The sequence below is a fragment of the Carcharodon carcharias genome, chromosome 5, assembly GCF_017639515.1.
Source record: "Carcharodon carcharias isolate sCarCar2 chromosome 5, sCarCar2.pri, whole genome shotgun sequence".
Lineage (NCBI taxonomy): Eukaryota > Metazoa > Chordata > Chondrichthyes > Lamniformes > Lamnidae > Carcharodon > Carcharodon carcharias.
Genome location: NC_054471.1, coordinates 47,521,262 through 47,547,963, shown reverse-complemented (window position 1 = coordinate 47,547,963; position 26,702 = coordinate 47,521,262). Strand labels below are relative to the sequence as shown.

Below are 26,702 nucleotides of genomic sequence, written 5' to 3'. Positions count from 1 at the left end.
CAGGTTCATGGCACTGGGACTCGGTTGATGGCAATGCGACACAGGTTCATGGCACTGGGATGGGTCCATGGCACTGCGATTCGGGTTCATGGCACTGGGACCCTGGCTCATCGCACTGGGATGGGTTCATGGTGCTGGGATGGCTTCATGGCACTGGGACTTGGGTCCATGGCACTGGGATGGCCTCATGGCACTGGGGCTTGGGTTCATGGCACTGGGATGGGTTCATGGTACTGGGACTCGGTTCATGGCACTGGGATAGGTTAATGGCACTGGGACTCGGTTGATGGCACTGGGACTCGGGTTCATGGCACCGGGACTCGTGTTCATGGCACTGGGATGGGTCAATGGCACTGGAATGCGGGTTCTTGGCACTGGGACTCGGGTTCATGGCACCAGGACTCAGCTCATGGCAGTAGGACTTTTCTCATGGCACTGGGATGGGTCAATGGCACTGGAATGCGGGTTCTTGGCACTTGGACTCCAGTTCATGCCACTAGGACTCGGGTTCATGGCAGTGGGACTCGGGTTCATGGCACCGGGACCCGGGTTGATGACACTGGGATGGGTCAATGACACTGGGATGTAGGTTCTTGGCACTGGGACTCAGGTTCATGGCACTTGGATGGGTTCATGGCACTGGGACCCAGTTGATGGCACTGGGACTCAGGTTCATGGCACTGGGATGCGTCCATGGCACTGGGATTCGGTTTCATGGCACTGGGACCCTGGATCATCGCGCTGGGCTGGGTTCATGGTGCTGGGACTCGGTTCATGGCACTGGGACTCGTGTTCATGGCACTGGGATCGGTCAGTGGCACTGGAATGTGGGTTCTTGGCATTGGGACTCAGGTTCATGGCACCAATACTCAGCTCATGGCAGTAGGACTCGGCAAATGGCATTGGGATGTGTCAATGGCACTGGAATGCGTGTTCTTGGCACTTGGACTCCGGTTCATGGAACTGGGACTCAGGTTAATGCACTGGGACTTGGTTCATGGAACTGGGACACGGTTGATGGCACTGGGACTCCGGTTCATGGCATTGGGATGGGTCCATGGCACTGGGACGTTGATTCATGGCACTGGGGCTCAGTTCATGGCACTGGGATTCAGGTTTATGGCACTGGGACTCAGGTTCATGGCACAGGGACTCTGGTTAATTGCACTGGGATGGGTTGATGGCACTGGGACTCGGTTGATGGCACTGGGACTCGGTTGATGACACTGGGACTTGGGTTCATGGCACTGGGATGGGTTCATAGCACTAGGATGGGTTCATGGCACTGGGAATTTGGTTCCATGGCACTGGGATGGCCTCATGGCACTGGGGCTTGGGTTCACGGCACTGGGATGGGTCCCTGGTACTGGGACTCGGTTCATGGCTCTGGGATGGGCTGATGGCACTGGGCCTCGGTTGATGGCACTGGGACCCGGGTTCATGGCACTGGGACTCATGTTCATGGCACTGGGATGGGTCAATGGCACTGGAATGCACGTTTTTGGTACTTGGACTCCGGTTCATGGCACTGGGACTCAGGTTCATGGCACTGGGACTCAGTTCATGGCACTGGGACTCGGGTTCATGGCACTGGGACTTGGGTTCATGGCAGTGGGACTCGGTTCATGGCACTGGGATGGGTTCATGGCACTGGGACACGGTTGATGGCACTGGGACTCAGGTTCATGGCACTAGGATGGGTCCATGGCACTGGGGCATGGGTTCATGGTTCGTGGGATCGGTTTATGGCACTGGGACTCAGTTCATGGCACTGGGACTCAGTTCATGGCACTGGGACTTGGGTTCATGTCACTGGGATGGGTCAATGGCACTGGGATGTTCATTGGCACTGGGATGCGGGTTCATGGCACTAGGACTTAGCTTCATGGCACTGGGACACGCTTGATGGCACTGGGATGTGGGTTCATGTCACTGGGATGGGTCAATGGCACTGGGATGCGGGTTCTTGGCAGTGGGACTCGGGTTCCTGGCACTAGGGCTCGGCTCATGGCACTGGGACTCAGGTTCATGTAACTGCCACTCAGTTCATGGCACTGGGACTCGGGTTCATGGCACTGGGATGGGTTCATGGCACTGGGATTCAATTGATGGCAGTGGGACTTGGGTTGATGGCACTGGGACTCAGTTGATGGCACTGGGACTTAGGTACATGGCAGTGGGGCTCGGTACATGGCACTGGGACCATTTAATGGCACTGGGACTCGGTTGATGGCACTGGGACTCGGTACATGGCTGTGGGTCTCGGTACATGGCAATGGGACTCAGGTTCATGGCACTGGGATGGGTTCCTGGCACTGGGACACGGTTGATGGCACTGGGACTCGGGTTCATGGCACTGGGATGGGTCCATGGCACTGGGGCATGGGTTCATGGCACTGGGACTCAGGTTTATGGCACGGGGACTCTGGTTAATTGCACTGGGATGGGTTGATGGCACTGGGACTCGGTTGATGACACTGGGACTCGGTTGATGACACTGGGACTTGGGTTCATGGCGCTGGGATGGGTCAATGGCACTGGGATGCGGGTTCTTGGTAGTGGGACTCGTGTTCATGGCACTGGGACTCAGGTTCATGTAGCTGTGACTCAGTTCATGGCACTAGGACTCGGTTCATGGCACTGGGATGGGTTCATGGCACTAGGACTCGCTTGATGGCACTGGGACTCGGGTTAATGGCACTGGGACTCGGGTTGATGGCACTGGGATGGGTCAATGGCACTGGGATGTAGGTTCTTGGCACTGGGACTCAGGTTCATGGCACAAAGACATGGCTCATGGCACTGGGACTCAGGTTCATGGCACTTGGATGGGTTCATGGCACTGGGACTCAGGTCCATGGCACTGGGATGGGTCAATGGCACTGGGATGGGGGTTCTTGGCAGTGGGACCCGTCTGATGGCACTGGGACTCAGGTTCATGTAACTGCGACTCAGTTCATGGCACTGGGACTCGGGTTCATGGCACTGGGATGGGTTCATGGCACTGGGACTCAATTGATGGCAGTGGGACTTGGGTTGATGGCACTGGGACTCAGTTGATGGCACTGGGACTCGGGTACATGGCAGTGGGGCTCGGTACATGGCACTGGGACTCAGTTGATGGCACTGGGACTCAGTTGATGGCACTGGGACTCGGGACATGGCAGTGGGGCTCGGTAAATGGCACTGGGACTCAGGTTCATGGCACTGGGATGGGTTCCTGGCACTGGGACTCAGTTGATGGAACTGGGACTCGGGTTCATGGCACCGGGACTCGGCTCATGGCAGTAGGACCCGGCTCATGGCACTAGGATGGTTTTGTGGCACTTGGACTCCGGTTCATGGCACTGGGACTCAGTTGATGGCACTGGGACTCGGGTTCATGGCACTGGGACTCGGGTTCATGGCACTGGGACTCAGGTCCATGGCACTGGGACTCGGGTTCATGGCAGTGGGCCTCGGTTCATGGCACTGGGATGGGTTCATGGCACTGGGACACAGTTGATGGCACTGGGAGTCAGGTTCATGGCATTGGGACTCGGTTGATGGCATTGGGACACAGGTTCATGGCACTGGGATGGGTCCATGGCACTGGGATTCGGGTTCATGGCACTGGGACCCTGGCTCATCCCACTGGGATGGGTTCATGGTGCTGGGACTCGGTTCATGGCACTGGGACTCGTGTTCATGGCACTGGGATGGGTCCATGGCACTGGAATGTGGGTTCTTGGCACTGGGACTCAGGTTCATGTAACTGCGACTCAGTTCATGGCACTGGGACTCGGGTTCATGGCACTGGGATGGGTTCATGGCACTGGGATGCGGGTTCTTGGTAGTGGGACTCGTGTTCATGGCACTGGGACTCAGGTTCATGTAGCTGTGACTCAGTTCATGGCACTAGGACTCGGTTCATGGCACTGGGATGGGTTCATGGCACTAGGACTCGCTTGATGGCACTGGGACTCGGGTTAATGGCACTGGGACTCGGGTTGATGGCACTGGGATGGGTCAATGGCACTGGGATGTAGGTTCTTGGCACTGGGACTCAGGTTCATGGCACAAAGACATGGCTCATGGCACTGGGACTCAGGTTCATGGCACTTGGATGGGTTCATGGCACTGGGACTCAGGTCCATGGCACTGGGATGGGTCAATGGCACTGGGATGGGGGTTCTTGGCAGTGGGACCCGTCTGATGGCACTGGGACTCAGGTTCATGTAACTGCGACTCAGTTCATGGCACTGGGACTCGGGTTCATGGCACTGGGATGGGTTCATGGCACTGGGACTCAATTGATGGCAGTGGGACTTGGGTTGATGGCACTGGGACTCAGTTGATGGCACTGGGACTCGGGTACATGGCAGTGGGGCTCGGTACATGGCACTGGGACTCAGTTGATGGCACTGGGACTCAGTTGATGGCACTGGGACTCGGGACATGGCAGTGGGGCTCGGTAAATGGCACTGGGACTCAGGTTCATGGCACTGGGATGGGTTCCTGGCACTGGGACTCAGTTGATGGAACTGGGACTCGGGTTCATGGCACCGGGACTCGGCTCATGGCAGTAGGACCCGGCTCATGGCACTAGGATGGTTTTGTGGCACTTGGACTCCGGTTCATGGCACTGGGACTCAGTTGATGGCACTGGGACTCGGGTTCATGGCACTGGGACTCGGGTTCATGGCACTGGGACTCAGGTCCATGGCACTGGGACTCGGGTTCATGGCAGTGGGCCTCGGTTCATGGCACTGGGATGGGTTCATGGCACTGGGACACAGTTGATGGCACTGGGAGTCAGGTTCATGGCATTGGGACTCGGTTGATGGCATTGGGACACAGGTTCATGGCACTGGGATGGGTCCATGGCACTGGGATTCGGGTTCATGGCACTGGGACCCTGGCTCATCCCACTGGGATGGGTTCATGGTGCTGGGACTCGGTTCATGGCACTGGGACTCGTGTTCATGGCACTGGGATGGGTCCATGGCACTGGAATGTGGGTTCTTGGCACTGGGACTCAGGTTCATGTAACTGCGACTCAGTTCATGGCACTGGGACTCGGGTTCATGGCACTGGGATGGGTTCATGGCACTGGGACTCAATTGATGGCAGTGGGACTTGGGTTGATGGCACTGGGACTCAGTTGATGGCACTGGGACTCGGGTACATGTCAGTGGGGCTCGGTACATGGCACGGGACTCAGTTGATGGCTCTGGGACTCAGTTGATGGCACTGGGACTCGGGTACATGGCAGTGGGGCTCGGTTCATGGCACTGGGACTCAGGTTCATGGCACTGGGATGGGTTCCTGGGACTCGGTTGATGGCACTGGGACTCGGGTTCATGGCATTGGGATGGGTCCTTGGCACTGGAGCACAGTTTAATGACTCACAATCCTCTGAGAGAAAACAATTTTCATCTCTGTCTTAAATGGGCAATTTCTGATTTTTAAACTGTGACCCCTAGTTCTAGATTCTCTCACAAGAGGAAACATCCTCTCCACATCCACCCTGTCAAGACCCCTCAGGATCTTATATCTTTCAATCAAGTCACCTCTTACTCTTCTAAACTCCATTGGATACAAGCCTAGCCTGTCCAACCTTTCCTCATAAACCCAATCCAGGTATCCCCTGAACTGCTTTCAACGCATTTACATCCTTGCTTAAATAAGGAGACCAATACTGTGCACAATACTCCATTGCCCTGTATAACTAAAGCATAACCTCCTTACTTTTGTATTGAATTCCCCTCACAATAAATGATAACATTTTATTAGCATTCCTAATTACTTGCTGTACCTGCATGCTAGCCTTTTGTGATTCTTGCACTAGGGCACTTAAATCCCTCACATCTCAGAGCTCTGCAATTTCTCACCATTTAGATAATATGCTCCTTTTTTATTCTTCCTTCTTTCAAAATGGACAATTTCACATGTTCCCAAGTTGTACTCCATTTACCAGCTCTTTTCCCACTCACTTAACATATCTATTTCCATTTGTAGCGTCCTTGTGTCCTCTTCACATCTTACTATCCTACCTATCTTTATATCATCAGCAAACTTAGCAACCATACCTTCGGTCCCTTCATCCAAGTCATTTATATAAGTTGTAAAAATTTGAGGCCCCAGCTCTAATCCCTGTGGCACACCACTCGTGATATCTTGTCAACCAGAAAATGAGACATTTATGGCTGTCCTCTGCTTCCTGTTAGCTAGCCAACCTTCTATCCATGCCAATATGTTGTCCCTTACACTATGACCTTTTATTTTCCACAATAATCTTTGATGTGGCACCATATCAAATGCCTCCTGGAAATCTAAGTATAGTACATCCACCAGTTCCCCTTCATCCACAATGTATGTTACTTCTTCAAAGAACTCCAATAAATTGGTTAAACCTGTTTTCCCTTTCACAAAACCATGTTGACTGATTACCTTGAATTTTTCCAAGTACCCTACTATAATGTCCGTAATAATATTTTCTAAAATTTTCCCTATGGCAGATGTTAAGCTAAGCGGCCTGAAGTTTCTTGCTTTCTGTCTCTCTCCCTTTTCAAATAAAGGAGTTACATTTGCTATTTTCCCATCTAATGGAACCTTCCCCAAATGCTGTGAATTTTCGAAAATTAAAACCAAAGTATGTCACTAGCCACTTCTTTTAAGGCCTGAGGATAAAGTGCATCAGGACCTGGGGGTTTGTCGGCCCACAGCTCCGACAATTTTTTTCAGTATTACTTCCCTGGTGATTGTAATTTTCCCCGGGTTCCTCCCTTCCTTCCATTTCCTGATTCACAGCTATTTCTTCCATGTTACTTGTATCCTCTATCGTGAAGATCGATGCAAATTCTCTGTTCAATCAAGCTGCCATCTCCTTATTTTACATTATTAATTCCCAGATTCACTTTCTATAGGACCAATGCTTACTTTGTTAACTTTGCTTTTTTAAATATCTATAGAAGCTCTTAATATCTGTCTTGATATTTCTAGCTAGCGTTCTCTCGTACTCTAATTTTTTTTTCCCATATCAACATTTTTGGTCACTCTTCGCTGTTTTTTTATATTCTGTCCAATCTTCTGACCTGCCACCAATCTTTGTGCAATTATATACTTTTTGTTCAAGCTTGATACTATCTTTAATTTTTTTAGTTAAACACAAGTAGTGGAATTTTTCTTATTGTTGGAATCTATTTCTTCTGTGTATTCTGAAATTTCCCCTTAAATGTCCACCACTGCAGCTCTATTTATCTATCCTTTAACCTAATTCGTCAGTTCACTTTAGCTAGCTGTGCTTTGATACCCTCATAATTGCCTTTGCTTAAGTTTGGAGCAGGTATCTTATGAAGGTAACTCTGCAGTAACTCATTCTGACTGAAGGCCTGTTTTTCTCTTTTGTTCTTAGTTCCTACTCAGAGTGGCTCAGAACTGAGAAATTTCCGCAATGCTTCAGCAATCGCAGCACTGCAGGATGAAGCTCAGCTCACTCTCAACAGCTACATCCACACCAGGTAAAGGAGAGCAGGCTCTCACATGCTGGAGGGAATGTATAATGCATATGCAGCGGGATGCTGCAATGTGCTCATTTACAGGTTGATTCACTACAGATGATCTTCAGAATTGCTGATTTTCACAAGCGATCACACCTTAAAATACGCAGTCTGTGTCAAAGTAGCTGAAAATATGCATTTTTAAACTGTGCTGAGAAACCGTCCAACCCTTTCTCTGCTATGAATGCGTACACTCAAATATTTGTTTCTGATGAGTCCCTTTCCTCTTAAAGGGCTATCTATGAATGGCTGAACAAGTTGATGAAGCTATTAAAAACTTATACCAGATCTGTGGCTTAATAAAAGCATAAAGTACAAAAGCAAGAAAATAATGATAAACCTTTACGCCACTGGTTTGGCCTCAGCTAGATTATACAAACATGTAAATCAGGAATAGGAGTAGGCCATTGGCCCCTCGAGCTTGCTCTGCCATTCAATAAGATCATGGCTGATCCGAATGTAACCTCAACCCCACATTCCTGCCTACCTCTGTTAACCTTTCACCCCCTTTTTTACCAAGAATCTATCCAGCACTGCTTTAAAATATTCATTGACTCTGCCTTCACTACTCTCTGGGGAAGAGAGTTCCAACAATTCACCACTTTCAGAGAGAAAACTTTCTCTTCATTTTCATCTTAAATGGGAGACTCCTTATTTGTAAACTGTTCCCCTAGCTCTAGTCTCTCCCACAAGGGGAAACATCCTTACAGCATCCAACCTGTCAAGTCCCCTCAGGATCTTATATGTTTTAATAAGATCACCTCTCAATCTTCTAAACTCCAATGGCTACAGGCCGAGCCTATCCAACCTGTCCTTGTAAGATAACCTCACCCCCTGCCATCACCCCAGGTATCAGTTGAGTGAACCTTCTTCAAACTGCTCCTAATGCATTTATATCCTTTCTTAAATAAGAAGACTATAACTGTACAAGAACTCTCGATGTGATCTCAACGACTCTAGTAAAACATCCCTACTTCTATATTCCAATCCCCTTGCAATAAATGATAACATTCCATTTGCCTTCTTAATCACTTGCTGTACCTGCTAACTTTTTGCGATTAATATACCAGGACATTCAGATCTCTCTGTACCGCAGAGTTCTGCAATCTCTCTCCAATTACACAATATTTCTATTCTTCCTGCTAAAATGGACAAGTTTACATTTTCCCTCATTATACTCCATCCGCCAAATTTTTGCTCATGATATATTGAGTCCATTGATCCAAGTAATTGATATAAATTGTAAGTAGTTGAGGCCCCAGCACTAATCCCTGTGGCACTCCACTCGTTACATCTTGCCAAACCGAAAAAGATCCATTTATCCCTATTCTCTGCTTCCTGTTAGCTAACCAATTCTGTGTCGATGCTAATATGTTACCCATTACACTATGAGCTCTTGTTTTGTGTAGTAACCTTTGATGTGGCACCTTGTCAAAAACCTTCTGGAAATCTAAGTACACTGGTTCCCCTTTATCTGCATTGCTTATTACTTCCTTAAAAAAACTCCAATAAATTAGTCAAACATGATTTCCCTTTCACAAAACCATGTTGACCCTTCTTGATTGCTTGAGACTTTCTAAGTTCTCTGCTATAACCTCCTTAATAATAGATTCCAGCAATTTCCCTATGACAGATGTTAAGGTTACTGGCCTGTAGTTTCCTGCTTTCTCCTTACTTTCTTGAATAAAAGAATCATATTCACTATTTCCCAATCTAATGGGACCTTTCCAAAATCTAGGGAATTTTGGAAAATTAAAACCAACACATCTACAATCTCAACAGCCACGTCTTTTAAGACAAAAACAGAATTACCTGGAAAAACTCAGCAGGTCTGGCAGCATCGGCGGAGAAGAAAAGAGTTGACGTTTCGAGTCCTCATGACCCTTCGACAGAACTTGAGTTCGAGTCCAGGAAAGAGCTGAAATATAAGCTGGTTTAAGGTGTGTGTGTGGGGGGCGGAGAGATAGAGAGACAGAGAGGTGGAGGGGGTTGGTGTGGTTGTAGCGACAAACAAGCAGTGATAGAAGCAGATCATCAAAAGATGTCAACAACAATAGTACAATAGAACACATAGGTGTTAAAGTTAAAGTTTCTTCAAGAAATGCCTACCTCCTTGAAGAAGTTCTGTTACTGCCACTGCTCTTCAAGAAATGCCTACCTCCTTGAAGAAGTTCTGTTACTGCCACTGCTCTTCAAGAAATGCCTACCTCCTTGAAGAAGTTCTGTTACTGCCACTGCTCTTCAAGAAATGCCTACCTCCTTGAAGAAGTTCTGTTACTGCCACTGCTCTTCAAGAAATGCCTACCTCCTTGAAGAAGTTCTGTTACTGCCACTGCTCTTCAAGAAATGCCTACCTCCTTGAAGAAGTTCTGTTACTGCCACTGCTCTTCAAGAAATGCCTACCTCCTTGAAGAAGTTCTGTTACTGCCACTGCTCTTCAAGAAATGCCTACCTCCTTGAAGAAGTTCTGTTACTGCCACTGCTCTTCAAGAAATGCCTACCTCCTTGAAGAAGTTCTGTTACTGCCACTGCTCTTCAAGAAATGCCTACCTCCTTGAAGAAGTTCTGTTACTGCCACTGCTCTTCAAGAAATGCCTACCTCCTTGAAGAAGTTCTGTTACTGCCACTGCTCTTCAAGAAATGCCTACCTCCTTGAAGAAGTTCTGTTACTGCCACTGCTCTTCAAGAAATGCCTACCTCCTTGAAGAAGTTCTGTTACTGCCACTGCTCTTCAAGAAATGCCTACCTCCTTGAAGAAGTTCTGTTACTGCCACTGCTCTTCAAGAAATGCCTACCTCCTTGAAGAAGTTCTGTTACTGCCACTGCTCTTCAAGAAATGCCTACCTCCTTGAAGAAGTTCTGTTACTGCCACTGCTCTTCAAGAAATGCCTACCTCCTTGAAGAAGTTCTGTTACTGCCACTGCTCTTCAAGAAATGCCTACCTCCTTGAAGAAGTTCTGTTACTGCCACTGCTCTTCAAGAAATGCCTACCTCCTTGAAGAAGTTCTGTTACTGCCACTGCTCTTCAAGAAATGCCTACCTCCTTGAAGAAGTTCTGTTACTGCCACTGCTCTTCAAGAAATGCCTACCTCCTTGAAGAAGTTCTGTTACTGCCACTGCTCTTCAAGAAATGCCTACCTCCTTGAAGAAGTTCTGTTACTGCCACTGCTCTTCAAGAAATGCCTACCTCCTTGAAGAAGTTCTGTTACTGCCACTGCTCTTCAAGAAATGCCTACCTCCTTGAAGAAGTTCTGTTACTGCCACTGCTCTTCAAGAAATGCCTACCTCCTTGAAGAAGTTCTGTTACTGCCACTGCTCTTCAAGAAATGCCTACCTCCTTGAAGAAGTTCTGTTCCTCTCTGCGACAAGATTTCCGGATTTCTCTGTTGCCTTGTTCACCTTCATTGCTTTCCATTTCTCTCCTAGTGTTTGACAAGGTATTTACTAAAACCCGCTTTCACAGCCATATCTCCTTTCTCAGTGTCTGTCTCCGTCTCCGACTTACCCCACATGGATTTCAACTGAAATTCCACCCCTCATGTTTCGAACCCACCCAGGATTACAGGTATCTCCGGGACATAAAATGTTTCTCGGACTGCTGTTCCCGTCACATTCTGAAATCCACTCTCAGTGCCATGCGCCGCCATATGAACACACTCGACCTCTCCCTCCAGCAGCACCGCCGTACCCTTTTTCAAAGCTGCGCGTGCCCCCAGTTTCATTTTATCATTCGGCTCATCCGACGCCTCAACAAGAAACTTTTTCTCTTTCTCTCAAGTGCTAAGGAACGCAAGCTCCAACAACTCATCGACACCAACACCCATCTAGGACCCTCAACCCCTGCCTGTCCCTCCGTCCCCACCCCATCTTCCAATCCCAACCCCAGCCGTGTATTCACTATACCCCCTGACCTTCCCCTCTCCGATGCTGAACGTTCAGTGCTCAGCAAAGGACTTAGTTTCATACCCTTACGCCCTCACCTCAATGAATTTCGGGCTCGGCATGATACTGAACTCTTCTTCCGCCGTCTTCGTCTCCGGGCTCACTTCTTTGGGCAGGAGTCCTCTCCCAGTTCAACGGATCCTTTTACCCATCTTCAATATTCTCCCTCCACCTGGACCCCTCCCTCTGGATTCTTACCTTCTCTCGATCTTTTCATTGAGAACTGTCGGCGCGACATTAGTCGTCTCAATTTCTCTGCTCCTCTCACCCATTCTAACCTGTCTCTCTCTGAACTTACTGCACTCCATTCTCTCAGGTCCAACCCTGACATTGTCATCAAACCCGCTGACAAGGGTGGTGCTGTTGTTGTCTGGCGCACTGACCTCTACCACGCGGAGGCTGAGCGTCAACTCGCAGACACTTCCTCCTACCTCTCCCTGGACCATGACCCCACCACTGAACATCAAGCCATTGTTTCCAGGACTGTCACTGACCTCATCTCCTCTGGGGATCTCCCTCCCACAGCTTCCAACCTGATAGTTGCCCAACCTCGGACGGCCCGCTTCTATCTCCTACCCAAAATCCACAAACAGAACTGCCCCGGTAGACCGATCGTCTCAGCTTGCTCCTGCCCCACAGAACTCATTTCTCGTTATCTTGACTCCCTTCTCTCTCCCCTTGTCCAGTCCCTTCCCACCTACATCCGTGATTCCTCTGACACCTTACGTCACATCAACAATTTCCAGTTCCCTGGCCCCTACCGCTTCCTCTTCACCATGGACGTCCAATCCCTCTACACCTCCATCCCCCACCAGGATGGTCTGAGGGCCCTTAGCTTCTTCCTCGAACAGAGGCCCGAACAATCCCCATCCACCACTACTCTCCTCCGTCTGGCTGAACTTGTTCTCACGCTGAACAATTTCTCCTTCAACTCCTCTCACTTCCTCCAAATAAAAGGTGTGGCTATGGGTACCCGCATGGGCCCCAGCTATGCCTGTCTCTTTATGGGGTATGTGGAACATTCCTTGTTGCAGTCCTACTCCGGCCCCCTTCCACAACTCTTTCTCCGGTACATCGATGATTATTTCGGTGCTGCTTCATGCTCTCGTCAGGACTTGGAAAAATTTATTAATTTTGCTTCCAATCTCCACCCCTCCATCATTTTCACGTGGTCCATCTCTGACACTTCCCTTCCCTTCCTTGACCTCTCTGTCTCAATCTCTGGTGATAGACTGTCCACCAATATCCATTACAAACCCACCGACACCCACAGCTATCTCGACTACAGCTCCTCACACCCCACTTCCTGTAAGGACTCCATCCCATTCTCTCAGTTCCTTCGCCTCCGTCGCATCTGTTCCAATGATGCTACATTCAAAAACAGTTCCTCTGACATGTCCTCCTTCTTCCTTAACCGAGGTTTTCCACCCACGGTCGTTGACAGGGCCCTCAACCGTGTCCGGCCCATCTCCCGCGCATCCGCCCTCACTCCTTCTCCTCCCTCCCAGAAACATGATAGGGTCCCCCTTGTCCTCACTTATCACCCCACCAGCCTCCGCATTCAAAGGATCATCCTCCGCCATTTCCGCCAACTCCAGCATGATGCCACTACCAAACACATCTTCCCTTCACCCCCCTTATCGGCATTCCGTAGGGATCGCTCCCTCCGGGACACCCTGGTCCACTCCTCCATCACCCCCTACTCCTCAACCCCCTCCTATGGCACAACCCCTTGCCCACGCAAAAGATGCAACACCTGCCCCTTCACTTCCTCTCTCCTCACCGTCCAAGGACCCAAACACTCCTTTCAAGTGAAGCAGCATTTCACTTGCATTTCCCCCAACTTAGTCTACTGCATTCGTTGCTCCCAATGTGGTCTCCTCTACATTGGAGAGACCAAACGTAAACTGGGCGACCGCTTTGCAGTACACCTGCGGTCTGTCCGCAAGAATGACCCAAACCTCCCTGTCGCTTGCCATTTTAACACTCCACCCTGCTCTCTTGCCCACATGTCTGTCCTTGGCTTGCTGCATTGTTCCAGTGAAGCCCAACGCAAACTGGAGGAACAACACCTCATCTTCCGACTAGGGACTTTACAGCCTTCCGGACTGAATATTGAATTCAACAACTTTAGGTCGTGAGTCCCCTCCCCCATCCCCACCCCCTTTCTGTTTCCCCCTTCTTTTTTTTTTTTCCCAATAAATTATAAAGATTTTCCTTTTCCCACCTATTTCCATTATATAAAAAAAAACCCACTAGAGCTATACCTTGAGTGCCCTACCATCCATTCTTAATTAGCACATTCGTTTAGATAATATCACCAACTTTAACTTTAACACCTATGTGTTCTATTGTACTATTGTTGTTGACATCTTTTGATGATCTGCTTCTATCACTGCTTGTTTGTCGCTACAACCACACCAACCCCCTCCACCTCTCTGTCTCTCTATCTCTCCGCCCCCCACACACACACCTTAAACCAGCTTATATTTCAGCTCTTTCCTGGACTCGAACTCAAGTTCTGTCGAAGGGTCATGAGGACTCGAAACGTCAACTCTTTTCTTCTCCGCCGATGCTGCCAGACCTGCTGAGTTTTTCCAGGTAATTCTGTTTTTGTTTTGGATTTCCAGCATCCGCAGTTTTTTTGTTTTTACGTCTTTTAAGACCCTTGATCGAAGTCCATCAGGACCCGGGGACTTGTCAGCTTTTAGTTCTAATCATTTTCTCAGCACCCTTTTCTCGGTGATTGTAATCCAGGCTTGTCCAACATTTATGCACGAGGGGGCCAAGTTTCCATTTTTTTCTCACTTAAGGGACCAATGAGCAAATTTTGGAAAAATAATGTTTGGGGCAACATTACACATGAATTTTAAAATAAAAATTGAAGTATGAAGAAGAGAAACAACTTGCTGAGCAAAAAATAAAGCAAAGTCAAAGTATTAAACTGATCATTTAAAACAATGAGTAATTAATAAAGATGAATTAGGATGTGAGAGGGCGGGTGTATGTATGTCTGGCTCACTCCCAGTCTCAGAGTGCTCACTCACCCTCACCTATTGTGTGAGTGGGTGTATGGTTTGGTGTGTGGGAGTAAGGGTGAGTGAGAAGCCTGAAATTGTGAGTGAGCTAGACACACGCTCAAACGTACACACTCTCTCTCTCTTACTCACACACACTCTTTATTTCATTCACAAACACACACTCTCACTCATACACACAGATCTTCTCTCTCTCTCTCACTCACACACAGTGGGCAGAATTTTTAGTTTGATATGCAGGCACATGCCTGACCCACTCAAGTGTAAAATAGTGTGCGATGACATCGGGCAAGGGTCCTGGCTCTTGAGACTCGCGATATTTTGGTTGGCTGGCGGACATGTGCGAAAGTCAGAAGCACGCCTGCAAACAATTAAGAGGGCAATTAAGCCCTTTAAAGTTCCAATTAGCTCTGATTTTTCCTGGTCCGTCCGATCTTACAGTTGGCGGATGGGAGAATCTGCCAGGCGGACTTTGCATTTTGATGAAACCTCATTCAAGGTTGGGATGAGCCTTCCATTATTAAATAAAAAAGTAAAAATGTATGGACAGAATTTTCATTATGTGCATCTTCAGGTGACTGATTCTGATGCATTCTGGACATTTTTTTCAGGGTTTTAAAATCTTTGTTCATTGATTTTAAATTCTGCAGCTCCCTGAGGCAGCTCTCTGCCTTCAGGGAGCTTTCATTCCATACTGACCTGCTTATGTCAGTGCCCACCCTCCTCCCTCCCCTACTCCAGCAGCGCTGAGCATTTCAGCAAGCGCTTCACACTGCCTGGCTGTTAATTGGCCAGCCAGAGTGAAATCGCAGTTTTGGGCCAATTGTGGGCGGTGGTCTGTTTCCCGGCCATTCCTGGGCCCACTGATCGCGCCAGCACGCCAATCTAAAAATCCTGTCCAGTGTCTCTCACTCTCACACAGACACACACATTCACTCTCACACACTCATACTCTCTCACACAGACACACTCAACCTCTCACACACACACTCACTCACTCTCTCACACACACACTCACTCACTCTCTCACACACACACACATACACACACACAACTCACTCCCTCACATACTCACTCTCTCACACACACACTCTCTCTCCCTCTCACTCCCACACACACTGCTCTCTCTCTCTCACTCTCACACTCACTCACTCTCTCACACACACACTCACTCATTCTCTCTCACACACACTCACTCATTCTCTCACACACACACTCACTCACTCTCTCTCACACACACACACTCACTCCCTCACACACACATTCTTTCACACACACACACTCTCTTTCCCTCTCACTCTCACACACACATACTCTCTCTCTCACTCACACACATACACACTGCCTCTCTCACACACACAATCTATTTCTCTCACACACACACACACTCTCTCACTCTTTCACACACACTCTCTCTCTCGCTCTCACCCACACTCTCTCACTCTCACACACACTCTCTCTCAGACACACACACATTCTCTCACTTGCACATGGTCTCTTGCTCACACATACTCCCTCACTCTCACACAAACACACTTGCTTTCTCTCACACACACACACTCTCACACACTCTCTCTCACTCACACACACTCTCACTCGTGCACACTCTCTCACACACACACTCTCTCTCACATGCACTCTCTCTTACTCACATACATACTCTCTCCCTCTCACACACACATGCACACACACACATTCTCACTCAAACACATTCTCACTCACTCACATGCATACTCAGTCTCTTACTCGCACACACACTCTCACTCACTCACTCTCTCACTCATGCAAACACTCTCTCATACACACACTCTCTCTCATTCACACACACACTCACACCCACACACACACCCACACAAACTCTCTCTCACTTTCACTCTCTCCCTCGCTCTTGTACATACTCTCTCACTCACATATGCTATCATACATGCACACACAGACTCTCTCTCTCACACGCACACACATACATTCTCCCTCACACACACTTTCTTTCTCTCCCTCACAAACACTCTTTCTCCCTCACTCACGTACATACTCTCTCATTCACACACGCTCACATACACACACGCACAGACTCTCACACACACACACAAACACACACAGATTCTCTCTCTCACATACACACATACACACACACACGTACACACGCATACACATACATACACACATACACACACAGGCACCCTCACACACACACACATATACACACACACAGACACACACACACAGGCACACACACACACAGGCACACACACACACACACACACACACACACACACACACACACACACAGGCTCTCTCTCTCACACACACACACACATACACACACAGTCACACACACACATACACAGGCTCTCTCTCTCTCACACACACACACACACAGGCACACACACACACAGGCTCTCTCTCTCTCACACACATACACACACACAGGCTCTCTCTCACACACACACACACACACACACACACACACACAGGCTCTCACACACACACACACACACACACACACAGGTTCTCTCACACACACACACACACACACACACACACACATACACACACTCTGTCTCACACACCCTTCGCAGCACCTCTCCACCCTCTGCCTGGCAGCATCTCTCACCGTCCCATGCAGCAGCGTCTCTTCTCCCCCCACCCTCCCAGTCCGGCAGCTTTTCTCTCCCCCCCCACACTGCCCCCTAGCCTGGCAACAATTTTCTCCTCTCCTTGGCCGCCAGGCAGTGTTTCTCTCCCCACCCCCTGCCCCAGCCTGGCAGTTTTCCCCCACCCACCCCCAGACCTGCACCATTCCTTCCCCTCCCTCAGCCCAGCAGCATTCCTTTCCTGCCCCCAGCCTGGCATCATTTCTAACACCCCTGGACTGGCAGACTCTCTCTTTCCCCGCCCCCCCCACCTCAAACCACCACCAGTCCTGGGAGCATTTCCCATCCCTGCCCAGCCTGGGAGCTTTTCTCCACCGACCTCCCTGTATTCCTCTCCCACCCCCAGCCCAGCATCATTTTTAATGCAACCACTTCGACCTCACTTGCCCATCTTCCTGGCATTTTAAGCAGTGGCTTCACAGGCCAGGGTAGAGAGACATGGCAGGCCGCACCAGGCCGGTGGACTGGGAGTTTGACCAGCCTGTTGTAATTGTCTTACGTTCCTCTCTCCCTTTCACCCCGATTCAAAATTATTTCAGGGATATTATTTGCATCCTCTACAGTGAAGACGGACACAAAATATCTGTTCAGTTCATCCACCATTTCCTTATTTTCCATGATTAACTCCCCATCCTCACTCTCCAGCAGACCAGCGCTTACTTTACTTGCTCTTTTCCTTTTTAAATACCTGTAGAAGCTTTTACTATCCGTTTTTATATTTCTAGCTAGCTTTCTCTCGTACCCTAATTTCTCCCGCCCTATTAACCTTTTAGCCATTCTTTGCTGTTCTTCATTTCCTGTCCAATCTTCTGATCTGCCACTCCTCTTTGTGGAATTATACGCTTTTTCTTTCAGTTTGATACTATCTTTAACTTCTTTAATTAGCCGCAGAGGTTGGGCTGAAATTTACATCTTGCAGGCGGGCGTGCCCAACCCAAGTGGACATAAAATTGCACGAGAAGACACGGGCAAGTGTCCTGATGTCATCGCGCACTCGTGCGATACTTCACTCAGCTGCCCAAAAAAGTCAGGAGCGCACCCGCCGACAATTAAGCGAGCAATGAAGCCCATTACCAGCACAATTGTCTCCGATTTTTCGTGGTCTTTCCAACCTTACAGTTGACGGACGTGCGAATCGGCCAGGCAGCCTTTGCATTTTTCATCAAACCTCGTCCAAGGGTGGGATGAAATTTCCGTTATGAAATAAGATAAAAATAAATACCTGTGGACATCATTTTTATCAGCTATATTGATTGATTATGATGCATGGACATTTTTTTTTGCGGCTTTTTAAACCTTTATTTTATCATTTGACAGTCTGCAGCTCCCTGTGGCAGATGCCTGCCTTCAGGGAGCTCTCTCGCAGAGCTCAGCCACGCCCACAGTAACATCATCACCCACCCCCTTCCCACCCCCACCCCGGCAGTGCTGAGCTTTTCAGTGGCGCCTCACGCTGACTGGCCGTTAATTGGCCAGCCTTTGAGAAATTGCAGTCGGGGGCCGGTCCTGGTTGGGGGCCCCTTTCCCGACCACTCCCAGGTCTGCCGATCGCACGCACCCAGCAAAGGTAAAATTCAGGCCACTGTGTCCTTCTCTTAGAGTCTTTCTTTCTCACTGGATTGTACCTTTTCTGAGTATTCTAAAATATCTCCTTAAAAGTCTGCCACTGCATCTCTATGACCTATCCCTTAACCTAATTTCCCAATTCACTTCAGCCAGCTCTGTTTTCATGCTCTCTTAATTGCCCTTATTCAAGTTTAAAAATCTAGCCTTAGATCCACTCCTCTGTCCTCAAACTGAATGTGAAATTCAATCATGTTATGATCACTGCTACCTAGAGGCACTTTCACTATGAGGTCTTTAATTAATCCTGTCTTATTACACATGAGTATAGCCTGTGCTCTGGTTGGTGGTAAAACATGCTGCTGTAAGAAACTGTCCCGAAAACACTCCATGAATTCATCATCCAGGCTACCTTTGCCAATCTGATTTGTCCAATCTATATTTAGATTAAAGTCAGCCAAGATGATCACTGTACCTTTCTTACAAGCCCCCATTATTTCTTCTTGTGTACCCTGTCTGACAATGTGGTTACTGTTAGGGGGCCTACAAACTGCTCCAACAAATGGCTACTTACCTTAACTATTTCTCATTTCTACCCAAACTTGATCTCCAAAACTAAGGTCATCCATATATTGTACCAATGTCATCCTTAATTAACAAAGCTACCCCTCCACCTTTTCCTGGCTTCCTGTCTTTCCTAAATGTCATGTGCCCTTGAATATTCAGATACAGCCTTTGTCATCTTGCAGCCATGCCACTGTAATGGCAATCAGATCGTACATATTTATTTCTATTTGTGCTGTCAATTCATCTGTTTCTTACAAATGTTACATGCATTCAGATATAGAGCCTTTAGTTCTGTCTTTTTACCTTTTTTTCTCTCTCCAGCCTTATCTGCTGGTGCACGCTTAGGTTTCTACACTCTGGCCCTTCCTGCCACATTCTGCTAATTATTTCCCTTATTCCTACCTTGCTCTTTTGCCTTGTCTTCTCCATTTAACATCTTGATCCCTTGTCCCCACTATTTTGTTTGAAGCCCCCTCTCCACTGCCCTGGTTATATGATTCGCCAGGACTCTGATGCCAGCACGGTTCAGGTGAAGATCATCCCAACTGTCCAGCTCCCACCTTCCCCTGTACTAATGCCAGTACCCCATGAATTGAAACCCATTTCTCCCACACCAATCTTTCAGCCTCACATTTTAACTTTCAAATCTGATTTACCCTACGCAGATTGGCTCATGGTTCAGGTAGCAATACAGAGATTATTACCTTTGAGTTTCTGCTTAATATAGCCCCAGCTGCTCATACTCCTTGACATTCAATGGCATTACCATTACTGAATCCTCCACTATCAATATCCTGGGGGTTTGCATTGACCAGAAACTGAACAGGACTAGCCATATAAATACTGTGGCTACAAGAGCAGGTAAGAGGTTGGGAATTCTGTGGAGAGCAACTGACCACCTGACTCCTCAAAGTCTGTCCACAATCTACAAGGCACAAGTCAGGAGTGTGATGGGATGCTCTCCACTTGCCTGGAGAAATGCAGCTCCAACAACACTCAATAAGCTGGACACCATCCAGGACAAAGCAACCCAGTTGACTGGCATCCCATCCACCACATTAAACAGTCACTCCCTCCAGCACCAAAGTAAAGTGGCAGCAGTATGTACCATCTACAAGATGCACTGCAGCAACTCACCAAGGCTCCTTTGACAACACCTTCCAAACCCATCACCACTGCCACCTAGAAGGACAAGGGCAGCAGATGCATGGAAACAACATGACCTGCATGTTCCCCTCCAAGCCACACACTATCCTGAATTGGCACTGTATCACCACTCCTTCTCTGTCACTGGATCCCCTCTCCCTAACAGCACTGTGAATGTACTTACACCACATGGACTGCAGCAATTCAAGAAGGCAGCTCACCACCACCTTCTCAAGGGCTATTAGGGATTGACAATAAAGTCCCACTCTTGGCTGCAGAGAACTATGCCTATTCCCCTGACTGTACTGGCTCCAACTACTGCTACATTCCTATGAACTCCCTCTGCTCAAATGGTATTGTGTACCATGGTGCCATGGTCAGTTTGCTCATCCATCCTGCAGCCCCCACTTTCATACAAGCTGCAAGAACCTCAAACCTGTTGGACAATTGAAAAGGCTGAGGCTCCTCCACCTCTACCACCTGGCTCCCCAAGCTGCCACAGTCACATCCTCCTGTCCTTGACCAAATCAGAAGACCCTATCCTAAGGGGTGTGACTGTCTCCTGAAACAAAGTGTCCAGATAACTTTCCTCTTCCCTGATGTATGATAGTGTCTGAATCCCTGTCTCCAACTCAATGACTCTGAGCCAAAATTCCTCAAGCCACAATTACCGCAGAAGTGCTTGCCCTGACTCACCCAGGTGTCCAAGAATTCTCACCTTCTGTAGCCACAACACATCACCTGCCCTGCCATCTTTATTATGTGCTAATTTAGTCTTATCCAATTTATAATTAATAAACACTGGTATTCCCAAAAACCTTTACTACTAATAATGAACCTTACTACAACTAATAAACCTTACAATTACTAATAAATTACATGGGGTTGAAGATAAACAAAATATTTACCAACCGACCACTTATCTGTTTTTCGGTGATTTCACACTTTGATTTAGACTTTGATTATTGTGTCCAATCCTGGGAAAACACTTCAAAAAGATGGCCAAGCTTTTCAGAGGATGCAGAGATTTACCAGAATGGTACCAGGGATTAGATAATTTAGTTATGTGGAGAGTGTAGAGAAACTGGATTGTTCTACTTAGAGCAGAGGAGGTTAAGGGGAAGTTTAAAGAGGTGTTCAAAATTATGGGGCAGGTGGGGCTTTGATAGGGTAAATAGGTAGAAACTTCTTCCACTTTCAGGAGAATCAGCAACCAGAGGACACTAATTTAAGATGATTGATAAAAAAAAAGCTAGGGAGAATTTGAGATATTTTTATTAATTTAATGAGTTGTCATGCTCTGGAGTATACTGAAGGAGTGGTGGAAACAGATTCAAGAATAACTTTCAAAAGGGAAGTTAGCAAATACTACAACAATAACAATGGCTTGCATTTATATAGCAGCTTTAGCATAGTAAAACATCCCAAGGTACTTCTCAGGAACATTATTAAACAAAATTTAACACTGGGCCACATATGGAAGCAATGTGCTTGACTCTTATCTGCCCTCTGAAATGAACTAGCAATCCATTCAGTTGTACCAAACCATTACAGAAAAATGCACAGGTGATGTGCTTACACCACAAGTGTTGTAGTGGTTCAAGAAGATGGCTCATCACCACCTTTGTTTAAATTCATTTACAGGATGTGGGCATCACTGGCTAGGCTGGCATTTATTGCCCATCCCTAATTGCCCTTGAGAAGTTGGTGGTGAGCTGCCTTTTTGAACCACTGCGGTACATGTGGTGCAGGAAAACCCACAGTGCTGTTAGGGGGAGAGTTCCACGGTTTTGATCCAACAACAGTGAAGGAATGGCGGTACAGTTCCAGGTCAGGGTGGTGTGTGGTATGGAGGGGAGCTTGGAGGTGGTGTCATTCCTATGCATCTGCTGTCCTTGCCCTTCTAGATGGTAGAGGTCACGGGTTTGGAAAGTGCTGTTGAACAAGCCTTGGTGAGTTGCTGTCATGCATCCTATAGATGGTACACACTGTTGGCACTTTACTTTGGTGGTGGAGGGAATGGCTGTTCACCTGATGGATGGAGTGTCACTCAAACGGGCTGCTTTGTCCTGGAAGGTGTCAAGCTTCTTGAGCATTGTTGGAGCTGCATTGATCCAGGCAACTGGAGATTATTCCTTCATACTCCTGACTTGTGGCTTGTAGAAGTTGGACAGGGTTTGGTGAGTCTGGAGATGAATTACTCTCCACAGAATTCCTAACCTCTGACCTGCTCCTGTAACCACAGTATTTATATGGCTGCCCATTCAGATTCTGGTCAATGGTAACACCCAGGATGTTGATCGTGGGGGGGTTCAGCAATGGTAATGCTATTAAATATGAAGGAGAAATGGTTAGATTCTCCGTTGTTGGAAATGGTCATTACCTGGCACTTGTGTGGCACAAATGATACTTGTCACTTATCAGCCCAAGCCTGAATATTGTCCAGGTCTTGCTACATTTGGACATGGACTGCTTCAGTATCTGAGGAGTCACAAATAGCACTGAACATTGTGCAATCATCAATGGACCTCCCCACTTCTGACCTTATGATGGAGGGAAAATCATTGATGAAGCAGTTGAAGATGTTTGGGCCTAGGACACTACCCTGAGGAACTTCTGCAGTGATGTCCCAGGACTGAGATGATTGACCTCTACCAACCACAACCATCTTCCTTTTCGCTAGGCATGACTCCAGCCAATGGAGAGCTTTCCCCCGGATTCCCATTGACTCCAGTTTTGCTTGGGCTCCTTGATGCCACATTCGGTCAAGTGTTGCCTTGATATCAAGGGCAGTGACTCTCACCTCACCTCTGGAGTTCAGGTCCTTTATTCATGTTTGAACCAAGGCTGTAATGAAGTCAAGAGCTGAGTGGCCCTGGCAGAAACCAAACTGAGTGTCAGTGGGCAAAGGCAATTTAGAATGGGCAATAAATGTTAGTCACACCCAAGAACAAATTTTCAAAAAAGGCTGGATAACTTTTTTTAAAATGCTACAATCTAGGATCCCATGACCTTTTAAAAGTTTTATTGCCCAACATTTTTAAGTATCAGAAAGTCTTAAGTGTCCCCAGTCCCCTGATTTTACAGTTTTAGTATTTAACATTTATGTCCCCTCCTTATCCTTCCTCCCAAAATATGTCACCTTAAATTTCATCCAATGTTTTCTGTCCAATGTACTAACCTGTTGGTATCCTCCTGAAAAAACATACGGTGTTCTTTATCATGCTACCTATTTTTGTATCAACAGTAAGTTTCAATATTGCGGCTCCTATACTCAAGTTCAGATCATTTATATATTGAGAAGAACAATCGATCCAACATTGGCCCTGAGCGATATCAATACTTAAATCCCTCCAGTCCCAAAACAAATGTTAAGCCTACTCTCCCTTTGCTGTTTTCTAGACAACTTCATATCCATGCTGCTACATTCCTTTAAAACTAGTGCTGTCATTTTATTAGCAGCTCTCTTATGGCACATTTTACCAAATGCCATTTGAGAATCTGTACACACAACATCCATTGCATTTACTTTATCAATAAATTTGTTATTTCATCAAAGGATTCCTAAATTTGTCAGGCATGATTTGCTTCTTACAAATCCATGATAATTATCATTAATTAATTTATGCCTTTCTGTGGGAGTATTAGTTTTATATTTTTTGTCTCTAGTGATTAAACCATTATTTGGACAGCAACTTATGGCTCTGCTATTCCTATTTACATCTTCTCTAGACCCATCCTTTGTTTCTTTACTTGTTACTATCCTCTTCTGCCTTGCACCATCAACCTGAATTAAGTTAATCTCCCCTGCCTTCCACACTATCGTAGCCCTTCCCTTTTGTTTTGTCATCCCCTCCCCCATTTCTTTGACTCTGTCCTTACTTTAAACCTAATGCATGTCTAACTTTTTCCAGTCCCGAGCTGTGCAAAAAATATGTAAAGGGACCATGCATTTAAAGAAATGGCCCAAAAAAAATTAAAGAGAATGTTATTCCCAACTCTATATTCCCCACCGTGATTAAGATTTGAATATTGCAAGGTTCCTCTCCTCTATTTTTAAAAATCTTTTCAGTTGCTCCATAACAAGGTTCCAGAGGGTACAAAGACAGTTAAATGTTATGGGGAACAGATAGGAAAGTGGAGTTAATGCCACAGTCAGATCAGCCATGATCTTATTGAATAGAGGAGGAGGCTCAAGGGGCCAATTGGCCTGCTCCTGCTCCTTTTGCCTATTATAAAAGAAACCTGAAACACAAACAAAAATTGCTGGAAAAACTAAGCAGGTCTGACAGCATCTGTGGAGAGGAAGACAGAGTTAACGTTTTGAGTCCATATGACTTGATGGTTCTGATGGAGTCATACAGACTCGACACGTTAACTCTGTCTTCCTCTACGCAGATGCTGTCAGACCTGCTGAGTTTTTCCAGCAATTTTTGTTTTTGTTCCTATTTCCTATGACTTGGGTTGGCTTCCTCCAACCATCTCTGGCAAAGCACCTTGAGTTGGTCCCAATTCTGGTTCATTGAAATGAGGTTTGCCAGTGCCCAGGTGGGAAATTGTGGGCACAAACCTTGACCCAACCATCTTCAGCTGCTTCATCAATGACCTTCCTTCCATCATAAGGTCAGAAGTGGGGATGTTTGCTGATGATTGCACAATGTTCAGCACCATTTGTGACTCCTCAGTTACTGAAAGAGTCTATGTCCAAATGCAGCAAGATCTGGACAATATCAAGGCTTGGCCCAACAAGTGGCAAGCAACATCTGTGCCACACAAGTATCAGGCAATGACCATTCTCCAGCAAGAGAGAATCCAACCATTGCCCCTTGCTGTTCAATAGCATCACCATCACAGAATCCCCCACTATCAACATCCTGGGGGTTACCATTGACCAGAAACTGAACTAGACTAGCCATATAAATACTGTGGCTACAAGAGCAGGTCAGAGGCTAGGAATGCAGCAACAAGTAACTCACCTTCTGATTCCCCAAAGTCTGTCCACTATCTACAAATTACAAATCAGGAGTGAGATGGAATACTCCCCACTTGCCTTGATGAGTGCAGCTCCCACAACACTCAAGAAGCTTGACACTCTCCAGGACAAAGCAGTCAGCTTGACTGGCACCAGATCCACAAATGTTCACTCCCTCTATGCATAGTAGCAGCAGTGTATACCATCTACAAGATACACTGCAGGAATTCACCAAGGCTCCTTCGACCACACCTTCGAAACCCATAACCACTACCACCTAGAAGGACAAGGGCAACAGATAGATGGGAACACCACCACCTGCAAGTTCCCCTCCAAGTCACTCACCATCCTGACTTGGAAATATATCACTGTTCCTTCACTGTCGCTGGGTCAAAAGCCTGGAACTCCCTTCCTAACAGCACTGTGGGTGTACCTACACCACGTAGACTGCAGCAATTCATGAAGGCAGCTCACCACCACCTTCTGAAGAGCAATAAATGCTGGCCCAGCCAGCAACGCCGACATCCTGTGAATGAATAAAAAAAACTTGTGCCTTTTAATTCAGTGGCAAGGCCAGTCAGGACACCACCCACTCTGGCCCACTGTCCATCCCGTTACACAATAAGTCTGGTGCTTCTTTCTATAAAAACCACCCGGACAGGGTTCCTTGTGTTCAAAGTGCTAACACGTCTCTCTTCCGTACATTCCAGGTACCCAGCACAACCGTGCCGTTTTGGAAAGTTACTGTTACTTCTGCCGGCTTTACGCTCGGTGAATCCCTCCACTATTGAAGAGGTGTTCTTCAAGAAAACCATTGGAAACGTCCCCATCACAAGACTGTTGTCAGACATGTACAAATCCAGCGATATTTAACTCGAAAACTTTTCACAAAGATAACCAATTTTACCGGTACCATAAGTGAAACCTTCTTACGCTTGTGCATTGTACTTGAGCTGGACTAACAGAATTCGTGGCTATTACTGTCGAAAAAAAAAAGACGTTTCATAAACCTACATAAAACGTGGCCAGGGGTTGTTAATATTTGTGTAGCACTCCATTCGCACCTGAAAATTGCCTGTCAGTTAAAATGATTTCTGTCTGAAGTTCGCCCTGATTAATGAGTTTAGTCTTGAATGATTTATTTTCTTTGAATCGAAGCAAATCACTATATGTTTGGCGCGCCTGACATTTCTGTGTGAGCGCATTAGAGAGTGAGGATTTTCTATCGCTAGCGTGCACGGCATGTTAATATGGGTATCAGTTCCTCAGGTGATGGGTG

The 26,702-nt window shown here is 47.3% G+C and overlaps 1 protein-coding gene across 1 annotated transcript in view; it reads left to right on the top strand.

Annotated features, from left to right (window-relative positions):
* The window catches only part of nr2e1 (nuclear receptor subfamily 2, group E, member 1), a 210,851-nt gene extending 184,555 nt beyond the window's left edge, over window positions 1-26,296 (top strand). Inside the window, exons 8-9 of the mRNA XM_041188520.1 lie at window positions 7,397-7,502; window positions 26,134-26,296. Of these exons, the coding sequence (XP_041044454.1) occupies window positions 7,397-7,502; window positions 26,134-26,296 (269 nt within the window). The remainder of the gene's footprint in view (window positions 1-7,396; window positions 7,503-26,133) is intronic.
* The last annotated feature ends 406 nt before the right edge of the window (window positions 26,297-26,702 follow it).